At 45.9% G+C, this 12,010-nt stretch overlaps 1 protein-coding gene across 1 annotated transcript; it reads right to left on the bottom strand.

The window, feature by feature from the left end:
* Positions 1-10,444: 10,444 nt before the first annotated feature.
* Positions 10,445-11,362, bottom strand: LOC135389459 (uncharacterized). The gene has a single exon (XM_064619506.1). It carries the CDS (start codon positions 11,360-11,362, stop codon positions 10,445-10,447), a length of 918 nt encoding a protein of 305 aa, XP_064475576.1.
* Positions 11,363-12,010: the final 648 nt, after the last annotated feature.

The raw sequence follows: 12,010 nt of genomic DNA, 5'->3' as shown, positions 1-12,010 counted from the left end.
TCGCCATTCTGCTTGATGAACATTTAATTAGTCTCTTGTGTTCAAGTGCAACGCACACTGTCTGAAACAAAACGATCCTAAGCTTCCTTGCAGGTACAGCTCTACAGGGTTTCTTGATGATCTGCTCAATCGACATTGAAATAGTTTTTCTTAAGACGAGCATCTATGCACAGCATCAACTATCCATGTTTCTCTACCATGTGCGTCTTCCTGCTCAGCTCTTTAGTCCGAACGCGTGCTGAGTTTCACTGCTTGGAATCACGATGAGTGTTTTCTTCTTTTTGCGCTCTGTTTATTAAACATTGAAAACTTTTTTTTTTCTGTTGTTGTCGAAGCACACCAACTGCGACAAAATCCGTTCTTCAGCTTTTAAGAATGAACGCGCTTCACTAGTCTATAGCATTATTTATGTGTTTTACCTCTCCATTCTGCCTGATAAACACTGAAGTATATTTTGATGTTGAAGTGCAAAGCACACTATCACAAGAACGAAAGCTTGCTTCTAGAGGTGGGCTTCCCCCTACGCATGCATACAACGTGGTTAAGCCCACTTTACTCGTGTTCTGTGGAGCGATGGGTAGAGAGTGTTTTAAGATGTGTTCATCGTATCCCGAACATTTACCGTTGGCACCGCGAGGCAACCGTGGCTGTGAGGGGGCATGGATAGCATGAAGGAGGCTGACTTCAGATGGCAGCAACGAACATATTGATGTAAGCTGTTTTATTCATGTTTTGTAATGTTCAGCAGCAGCAGATTTGGCTTCTAATGCCGGCTCTCTTGCGAGATGTATGAACCAGTCGGATAGAAAGGAGTGACCACTGCAGTTAGAATGGACCCCCGTCGCAGCTGTCCATCTTTGGAAAGACAAGCGGCGCCACCTATTGTATGTGTAGGGCAGAGCATGTGAAAGAGTTTCATTGTGAACCAGTGAGCAGCCGCGGATGGAGGAATGGGCAGTTAGAGCCTGGCTAAACCTATCTTATGGCAAAAGTTCCAATATCCCACATTTAAACTTATATTATCTCATCTAGAGATTAGAGGGGGTAGCAGTCGGGTCTAGCGCGGAGTGGAAGTGACCAATTCGAGCCTGTTAGGGCGCTCTACACATAAGTGACCAATGAGTGATGGGCTAATGACCACTTGCAGTGCCATATGGCATCTACCGAGAGGGCTGAGTGACCAATGAGCGCAAGGAACTAAAGATCTCTCTGATGCAACTGAACCAACCCACAGCTGGCTGTTGTACCAAATAAAGATTGAAATCAACACTTGTCGTGTGTGCGTGTCTTGTCTGAAGCAGCTACTGACAAATTCAGGCTAGCCAACCACTGTGTTCAGTAGGCTTAGCGTGGACCAGTCGGGGCCAGCCATCGGTAGGCTTCGCTATGAAGAGCCAATCAGTAGGCTTAGCGTGGTTCGGCTTAGAATTGACCAATCAGCACGAAGTGTGTGTGGAGCCAGTAAAGAGTTGCGCCACAAGGTAAGTTGCGCGGACCAATCAGGGGCAAGCCATCGGTGTGAAGACCCAATCAGCAGGCTTAGCATGGTTCAGCTTAAAAGTCAGTAGGCTTAGAATGGGCCAATCACCGCGAAGTGATTGGAGCCAGTAAGTAAGAGTTGCGCCCTCAGTGGAACGAGGGCCAATTGGTAGGCTTAGACTGGGGACGACCAATCAGAGCGCTGGGAGAGTGCTCATTAGCGCGGACTGGCTTAGAAGTCAGCAGGTTTAGAATCAGCATGAAGTGGGTGCACGCCACAAGGTAAGTTTCAACATCTGAGATAAAGCCGCAGCGTGGCCGCCGCCGCCGGGCCGCGCCTGGACAGTAGGCCACCCGCTAGCCTGGGGCACGGGTAAGTTTGAACATCCGAGATAGGGCCGCGGTGGGGTCGCTGCCGTCTGGCGGGCGCTAACGAAGGCTATGTTCAGCGGGGCTTAGTCAGCCAATCAGTGCGCTTAGAACGGGCCAATCGGTAGGCTTAAACGGGGGACGGCCAATCAGAGGGGGCTGGGAGAGTGATCAGTAGGCTTAGAATGGACCAATCAGCGGCCGCGGCGGCCAATCAGCGTGAAGCAGCGGGGCGGAGTCAAGTAATTGACATAAAAGGGGCAGAGCTATGGTGAACCAATCAACGCGAGGTTTAGCGCGGTGATCAATCAACGTGAAGTGGGGGCGGAGCCAAGTAATTAGTATAAAGGGGTGGAGCTACGGTAAACCAATCAATGCTCAGTAGGCTTAGCATGAGCCAATCAGCGTGAAGTGGGGGGCGGAGCTGAGCCGACTAATTAGCGTGAAGGAGCTACGGTCAACCAATCAAAGATCAGTAGGCTTAGCATGGGCCAATCAACGTGTGAAGTGGGCGGAGCTAATGGCGGCCAATCAGATGGCTTTGGATTTGGCTTGTGTTGGCTTAGAACTGGATTGTGTTGGCTTAGAATCGGCCATCTTGGATTAGAAAAAGGATGCCGTTATAGCGCTCGGTTCTTATGCCGCTCCAATATTATGCAGTCTATCTCTATACTACTCCTGTTTTGGGACCTTCAGTGGACACCTTTTAGAGAAAAATCTTCCACCGAGGTGCAGTAATTAATTGGTTTCGGGTTACATACTTTTGTTGCGGCTGGTAGCAGTGCAGCACAAAAGGGTGCTCTTCTACTGTCTCATTCAGCAATGAATTACATCTTTTCGTGCTTCGGAAGCTGCGACCCAAATACTGAAACCAATTAATTACTGCAGCAAATGACCCGCCTCTGTGGAAGATTTTTCTCTAGAAGGTGTTCACTGAAGCTTCCAAAACAGGTAGCTCCCATTTTAATGCCGACGGCACCCTGCTTTAGGAGTCTTGTTTCTTCATGAAACAAATTTGAAGTTTGATTTAAATAATGAGTGCCTCCCACTCATTCACATGGTGCACAGCTTGTAGGTGGTATCAGACAGATCAGTGATTTATCAAGACCCCTCCCCTATACCCCCCAAAACCTGGAGAAGACCCCCTAAAACCTCGTGAGCATGTAAATACACCCCCTTGCAGAACCGAACACACCCCCCAAGGACGAAATTCTGGGTAAACCACTGATGTCTTACTTACAAAAAAGAAAGTTATTGATTGGTGCACCCGTTAGTTCATTATTTAGCGTGAGAATCTAACTGAAACACCCTGTATGTACCTCAATACCCCTAATCATCAATTAGAATCATACCTCCCCAACCTTAAAGTATTGCTTTGAAGGGGTGGGTAAACAATAACATTAAATATAACAGATTGAAATAGAACTACAGCCTGAAAGTAAAGGAAGATATATAATTACAACCAGGAACGCACGAGCAAATAAGCAAGTCAGGGCATTTAAATATGAAAATGTCTGACTCCAGTTTTACCATACATGAAATAACTGCGGCTACATTTCCTCAGCAGCATCTTGGTAGCAACATGGTAGCTAGTATTTGAGGCCACAAATGCATGAACCGCTTAGATAGGCAGAAAACACGTGCAATGAAAAAGCAAGAAACCAAAACATCTACTAACCAAAGAACGTGTCTTTCGTCTCCGTTGTACTCCTCAGAAGCCTTAGTGCGTCTGCGCTCTCCGTGCTATGATTATGAGTACCACTGACACGGATCACAGCAGGCAAAGGGATCTCACGGCGCAGGAAGGCATCGTAACGTTTTGTATTTCTAGTTACGTTCTTTATCTTGATGTCGATCCTGGCTCCACATCCACTGTTCCGAAAGGAAGATGGCTGTTTCCCTTTGTGGTGGTGTTGGCAGTTCCAATATTTGTGGAAGGCCATGCTAACAATGCAAAAGAGAAGTGATGATGAGCAGAGAGCAGAGATGTAAGAGACGCCACGTACAATCATGCAAATACACACCGAAGTAACTGCCTTGAAAAGAACTTTCTCCTCTATTCTGTTTCTGGTTTAACATGCTTGTGATGTAGTATGCGCTGCGCGAGCAAGCTTTCCCAGCACTTTCAGTTTACATCGAGCAATCACGCAGTATCAGCGATTCTCGTTCAACGACAATTGCAAAAGAACTCACCTTTCACATTTCTTCACTGTGCTAACAATCCACGAGGTAGACGTACGTTTACTGTAGTCATCCAGCCATCGTTGCGCGTCCTCGTGGTTCCACAAGTTGGCACGAAGGACTTTCGTATCATGCGTTGAAGATGCTTCGTCCTCAACACAAATTATGCTTTGCGATGCTGACATTGCTTCCAGAGGAACGTGTCCCAGTTATATCAACTCACGAACCGTGTTGATTGCACCTGTCAGCCTTCAAAATCCGAAACTTTGCACGAAGACAGAGAAACTGAACAACTGCGGCACTTTCGGTTTGCGAGAAAAAGCGCGCCAAGTACATGCGTCTCAGGTCTCAGTCCGTAGACCCACGTGACCTAACATTTTGTTAAGCTTTAAAAAGTTTTCAACCCTTTTATATATAAAAAAACAATATTTCCCTGGAAATGTTTGAGACATAAATGTGTAACGTGCAGGAGTTAATCGAAGTAAATTAAACTGACCACAAGGGGTCACAAACGGAGTGCGTAGATAGTGCGGATGGGCGCGGATAGCGCTGGGTTTAGCGCCGGTCTAGCAGCAGCTGATGAATGATCACTATGTTGTTCTAGGAGTTCTATCGTGATGGATAGCTTGTCAATGCTTGTCAAGTCGGCGCGATGATGATTTGGCGTGATTGCTTGATGTGGCAAGTATCCTGCCTTCAGTTTTGGTCACTTGTCAAGTTATATGTTCTCTTGTTCAGTGAAGATCTGCCTGTAACTAGGATAGATGCTGCGGTGCGCGTAATTTTCAATGCTCTGTGGTATTTCATATTAAAGCTGTGGCACTTCACCTGTGGGCTGCAGTCTTTGGATATCTCACTGAGTTTCCCACATCAGTATGGGGCGGAACGGAGGTTTTGCGTCTTTTCGGCATTCGTGAATAGTGGAACATTCTATTGCCGTGCACCTCACACAATGTCGTCGCATATATTCCACCCTGCATAATTCGTTTGCAGTGTGAAATGCTTCGCATGGTTTTCTTTAGAGAGTCCGTCTAATTCCTGGAGGTTGCATATATCACTGGCCTCACCATGATGGATGAGCCCTGGTGATGCATGTTCCAACGCTTGAGACTACGTATACGTGCATATAAGGAAGAAAACTGCCCTGCTACCCCTTATGTACCCTGAATGCGTATTGCGCATTTTGTGGTAATGTGTTTGTCTACACGAGAATGGAAAAGATTTGTTGCAATAGCCATATCTGAATTGCACATCAAGATCTCATTCCTGTGATTCCATAGAGGTACCATCCACCCAACAACTACTTTATTTGGTGATTATAACTGGGAAGCTTCATCGCCAGGGGCCGGTACTCGACCCCATTGACTGTGGTAGTGTGGTAAAATGTCATGAGACACGTAACAGTGAGGACCGAAGTCCTATGGTGTCAAAAAGGATTAGAAGAAAAGGGTTAAAAAGAGCGCGGAACTGTGGTAGGCTGTATTTGGCGACGGACCAGGAAATATTGACAATGTGAAGGTGCGAGAGTCAGGCTGACTAAGAGAGCCTGAGAGGGTGGTTCGGGAAGGTTGGTGGTGTATGTGCTAGTGCGGACCTAGTGTGCGAAGAGTAGCAATACACCACTCAGCACCCTTGCTTAGATGATACAGGAAAATGCAGGTTTTGCTCCAGCAAAGGAGGTCAACTTGTTTTTTAAAAACACATGGAAACATTCAAGGTCAGAAAGAGATAAGGGTGTATACCATGGTAATATGGGGAGTCCGAGCAGATGCTCCCTACACTATACCCCTCATCGGTGTTTGTCATCTGTCGTTTTTTTAATGCACGTTCTGTAAATTCAAAGGAAATTCGTGTTGATCTCTTAATTTCTTTGTAGCCTGGTGCATTCTTTACGAGACAGAAAAAGAACACAAAACTGAAGATAAGACACTTTATATTTTCTGAACCCGTTCCTGAAGATGAGCTGTGTGAAAACAAAATTGTTTGAACCATTGTAGCAGCCTTCTGAAACCGAACCATTAATATAGATTTGACACTTTTATGCTTACAAACTGCACAGCTCCTTCAGCCTAACTGGCACCTCATCAGCACTGCATAGGTAGGTGAAGGGGTGGTATGTGAAGAGGTCTCATGTAGAACGAGCGCTCAAGCAAAAGTCGTCGAAGCAAAAGCCTGACAAGTGACAACTTACCTTGACAGCTGTACCCCCCTGTCTCCGTAAGGTGCCGAGCGACTGCACTGTGTTTAGCTAAAAGCACAACTCCTTGGGTGAGGGTCAATCGCATGTGGATGTGTCCGGAAGAGCCATGACGACATACAGGATTTTCCAGGCCCTTCATGTCCAGGAATAACCCTCCTTCCTCTTATATAGTTCTTGTGGACAGGTGTAAAGGACCAATACTATGCATAATAACGGGACAAAACTACACGGACTACATATGGTTTGTTGATGATGATTATTCAGGTTTTTATGGCGCACGGACAACTAGGGTCATAGTGCGCCAAAGCTATGGTGAAAAGACAATGGGGATGGTTGGTGACAATGTAAAAACAGCAAGATTAAACTAAAACCATAGTTTTAGAAAAGTTTAGATAGTAAAACAAGATACATGAGCAGCTAGGTAAAACTATATTGTATTTAAATAGCCAATAGCTTTAAAATAGTTAAAAACTCTCATGAAGGGTAAAAGAGGCTCACCACCCAACAACAAGGCTGGATGAAGTGGCAACTGATATTTGTAAAGCTCTTTAAAGTGATACTGACGATGAGGTTCATGTGCAGGACACGTGATTAGGATGTGCAGCACAGACAGCTGCTCCCCACACTGCGTACATTCCGGTGGTTCCTCCCGGCGCAGTAAAAAACCATGTGTGAGGTGTGTGTGACCAATGCGTAAGCGACTAAAAACTACTGAATGGAGACGATTTTTAAAACTCGGTATGCTTCCTAAAATTGTGTTTTTTGACATCCAAAGCTTGTTGTTTTCTCGTGTAGCCCACTCTTGTTGCCATTTCTCATTAATTTTTCTCCTCAGGACTGACCTAAGGTCTTGAGAGGGACTCTCCAATAGGCTCACTTCAGAAGAGAGCGCAGCTGCAGCTGCTGCATCTGCGAGTTCATTGCCGGGTATCCCAACGTGGCTGGGAACCCAGCAAAAACCTAAACAGAGACCTTTTTTGATTACCTTGGTTGCAAGATATCGGGCCCTTAATACAAGGTGATTTTTCTGTTTCTGCATTGTACAGATGGCTTTAAGAGAACTGAGTGAATCGCTGTAGATGATCGAAGACTTGATCTGACGGTCTAGGATGAAGCTAAGCGCCATGATTATTGCATATAGCTCTGCAGTAAAAACTGATGCAGAGTTTGGAAGCCGCTGAGACTTCGTGCAAGATTCAGTAACCATTGCACAAGAAACGGATGTGTGTGTCTTTGACCCATCGGTATAAAAAGCAGTGTGATCTCCAAAGCTTTCGGCTACATAACTGAATTCTTGTTGGAGGACACATGGTGGAGTGCCATGTTTGTTATATTTAGCTAAAGAGTAATTGCATTCAGGAAGTACATCCCACGGCGGAGCTCCCACACACGCTTGCAAAATTGGTGTGTGATACTCAATGAACTCATACGTTTCGATTCCCTGTAGCACACGCATACTAAAAGGAGGTATAACTGTGGGTTTGCTGAGAAAGAACTGCTTAAACCGTGTCTCCCTCACAGAGTGGAGTGCAGGATGTTCTGGATAGCCTTTCACTCTAAGCGCATATGATGCTGAGAGGTAGAACCTACGTCTCTCCAATGACCACTCCTTGGATTCGACATATAGACTCTCAACTGGTGATGTACGAAAGGCACCAGTTATTAAACGCAACCCCTGGTGGTGAACTGGGTTCAAAATCTTGAGAGCAGATTCGCGGGCAGATCCATAGACAATGCACCCATAGTCCAATCTTGACCTCACTGTCGAAATGTAAATTCTATGCAACGTGTCACGATCTGCGCCCCAGGATCTGTGTGACAGCACCTTTAAGAGGCTTAGGGACTTGATGCATTTAGTTTTAAGGCTCTTAATGTGCGGTAGGAAAGTAAGTTTGCTATCAAACGTGACCCCAAGAAATTTGTGCTCACTCTTAACAGTGAGGTCCTGCCCATTCAGCTTAAGAGTAGGTGAAGGAAGCATTCCTCTGACCCTAGAGAAGTGAACACAGACAGTTTTCTCGTGCGAGAACTTAAACCCATTTTCGAGGGACCATGTGGTAAGCTTGTTTAGAGCTAGCTGCATCTGACGCTCGCATATTGCTAGATTTGTAGAAGAATATGATATTTGAATGTCATCTACGTATAAGGAGCATGACATGGAACGTGGAATTACATTGGCTACTGAATTGATTTTCACAAGGAAGAGAGTAACACTCAGGACAGATCCCTGTGGCACTCCATTCTCTTGAACCAGAACACGAGATAGCGTCGTTCCAAGTCGTACTTGGAATGTCCTGTTTTGTAGGAAGTTCATGACGCACCTAAGTATGCGCCCCCTGATCCCAAAAGAGTACAGATCTTGTAGGATACCATACCGCCAAGCGGTATCGTATGCCTTCTCAAGATCAAAGAAAACAGAGAGGCAGTGTTGTCTTCGGACGAAAGCTTCACGTATCATTGTTTCTACTCGAACCAGGTGGTCCGTTGTGGACCGCCCGGCACGAAAACCACACTGAAGTTCAGAGAGACATTTGTTTTCCTCTAGAAAATGGACGAGCCGACCATTGACCATACGCTCAAATGTTTTGCCGATGCAGCTTGTGAGAGCGATAGGTCGATAGCTAGTTGGATTTGAAGGGTCTTTTACAGGTTTTAACAGTGGAACAACGGTGGCAGTTTTCCATGCGGATGGTAATGTGCCGTCTGCCCAGATTCGGTTGAAGAAACGAAGCAAGCATTCTTTCGATGTTTCGGACAAGTGCTGAAGCATGGAATATGTCACTCGGTCTGGACCAGGTGAGGTAGCCTTTGCTGAAGATAATGACCTCTGCAGCTCTATCATAGTAAACGGCTGATTATATCCATGGTCGTCCCCGCCACTCATTCGAATTGTCTTCTTTTCTGCAGTGTCTTTGATCTTAAGAAAGTTTTTACTATAATGAGATGAGTCAGAAATTCTTTGGAAATGCTCCCCAAGCGCATTCGCCTGCTCTTCTAGGCTTTCACGTACCTGACCGTTAACTTCTAAAAGAGGGACGGAATGACTGATGTGTTCTCCTCTGATTTTGCGAAGTCTGTCCCATACCACTTTGGATGGGGTGTTACAAGACAGAGACGATACAAAGGCGTGCCAAGAGGACCGCTTAGCTTGTTTGCGTGTCCACCTGGCCTTTGCTCTTGCCTTTTTAAAAAGTAGGAGATTTTGTGATGTGGGGTACCTCCGAAATGTGCCCCATGCCCGATTTTGAAGTTTGCGAGTTTCCTCGCATTCACTGTTCCACCAGGGTTTAGGTCGCTTTGGGAGACGACCAGAAGCCTGGGGAATGAATTGTGTTGCTGCATCGAGGATGATGTTACTAATAAGATTGCTAGCTTCCTCGATCGTCACCGTATCAATAGGAATCAGAGAGAGGTCACATTTTTCAGAAAACTGATTCCAGTCGGCTATTTCAAATTTCCACCTGGGAGGGCGTGTCGTCAGAGTGTCGACTAGAGTAAGGTATTTTAACACCACTGGGAAGTGGTCACTTCCAAGTGGGTTTTGTTTTACAGTCCATTCTATCTCCTGAAACAAGGATGGACTGCAAAAAGACAGGTCTAAGGCTGAGAGAGTCTGACTTGAAGAATGTATGTATGTAGGTGCCCCTGTGTTTAAAAGACAGATGGATGTTGATAATAAAAATTTCTCTAACATTTTCCCTCGAGTGTCAGTTCTTGTACTGCCCCAAAGTGGATTATGAGCATTAAAGTCACCTAGAACTATAAAAGGACTTGGAAGTTGGCTGCATAAATCTTCTAATTCTTTTTGTGTAATAGTGTCTGATGGCGGCAAGTATACCGAGCAGATGGTGACGATCCTGTCTAAACACACCTGCACAGCTACAGCTTCCAAGTTTGTAACTAGGTGAATTGCTTTTGTTGGGAGAGATCGTCGTGTGATGATCGCTACACCACCAGATGCTCGGGTGGCGTCACTTCGATCTCTTCGAAATATGTTGTGTCTACGCAGTGGATTTTGTGTTTGGTTGTTCAAATATGTTTCCTGAAGACAAAAACATGTAGCATTATACGTCTCGAAGAGATCGTTCACATCATCTAAGTTAGAAAGGAACCCACGACAATTCCATTGGAGGATCGTGTGCTGCATAATAGTTGCAGTACTAAGAAGTAATAGTAAGTGTGTCAGAAACTTTTGCCGACTTTGAAAAGCTTTCATTACCTATTTTTTGTTGGAGGTGTGACCCGCGGCCTTGTGGGTTTCTTCCGCGCAGCCGCAAGCTCCTTGTCAGATATGTCAGGGAGTGACCCACTCCCCGACAGACTAGCTCTATTCTTTTGAAGGACTTGGGAGCTCGTGCTCGCGAAGGAGCGCTCAGAGCTCGTCTCGTCCTCGCAGTCCATGGATGTGGTCTCCGTGGACTGTGAGGACAGAAGTGGCGTCGGTGTTAGGGACGCCACTGGAGTTTCGGGGACTGGAGGTGGACGTGCACCTCCCTGGACTTCTTTTGTGGTTGTCTCTATCAACAGTGATTGCTCGGTTTGTGTGAACTGTGTTACTAGTTTTACTTTCTGTTTTACGGCTGTGGCAAAGGATTTTTCGAAAAAGATGGGAGCTACTTTTTTCCTGGCTTCTGGGTAACTGATGTTCTGTGTAACCTTAACGTGCAGGACTTCTTTTTCATATTTCCACTTTGTACATGACCTCGAGTAGGATGGGTGGTTGGAAGAACAATTGACACAGCAGTCTGGCCCTTTGCATTCTTTGGTCTCATGGTCACTCTTTCCACACCGTGCGCAACAAGCAGAGCCGCGGCACCCGTCTGCAGCATGTCCAAACCTGTTGCACCGAAAACAGCGCAACGGGTTCGGAATGTAAGGTCGGACGTCTACTGACAAGTAGCCTACTTTTAGTTTTGTTGGAAGTGTGGGCCTGTCAAAAGTCAGTACTATGTTTCGTGTGGTGATGTACTCCCCATTTTTACGGATTTTGATTTTGCGTACATCAACGACATCCTGGTCCCTGAGCTCCATCAAGATTTCTTCAGGTGGCACGTCAACCAGCTCGAAGACTGAGATGACACCCCTGCAAGTGTTTAGTGTTTTATGCATCGAAGCTGCAATCTTTACTCCCATCATTTCATGAGCATTTAATATGCGGTTGCAGTCTTTCTCATTCGTGCATTTTATGAGCAAGTCACCAGATCTGATACGTTTTATTTCAGTGATATTTTTAGACAGGGACGCCACCGCCTTTTCAATAAAAAATGGTGACATCTTTCCTAGTGGTACGTTTTTCTCTTTTTCAGGGTCTTCACTAGACAGTACTATATACTTGGCAATGAACTGTTTATATGAACTTTGTGAAACTTCGGTCCGTGGTCGCTTTGCGGCCACGATCTCAAGAGGAGAAGAAAATTTACCCATACAGGTTTGTTGAAACGAGTATTCCAAAGAGTCGCCCGTACTTCATACTCATACATACGGGAAGGTCCCGGAGTTTCGACAACCCATCGGCCGGAGCTTGACCAAGACCCCGACCGCCACCGTTCAAGGCTTCTACCCTTCGCCTTTCATCCCCTCGGCACGGTACGGATAACACCTTGGGACTGGGGGCTAGGGTCCGTGGTGGCGCCACTCACCAAACACCAGCCGAAGCCGGTGCCCCCTGCGGGGAGGTTTGTAGCTTGCTGGACCGTCCATTGCCCGAAGAGAGAGTTTTGAATATTAACGAGAGGAAAATGCATTGAAAAAATTTGGTCCTCACAAAAATCAACCATAATT

This window comes from Ornithodoros turicata, chromosome 3 (assembly GCF_037126465.1).
Source record: "Ornithodoros turicata isolate Travis chromosome 3, ASM3712646v1, whole genome shotgun sequence".
Lineage (NCBI taxonomy): Eukaryota > Metazoa > Arthropoda > Arachnida > Ixodida > Argasidae > Ornithodoros > Ornithodoros turicata.
The sequence above is the reverse complement of the archived record's forward strand: the minus strand, read 5'-3'. Positions and strand labels throughout refer to the sequence as shown.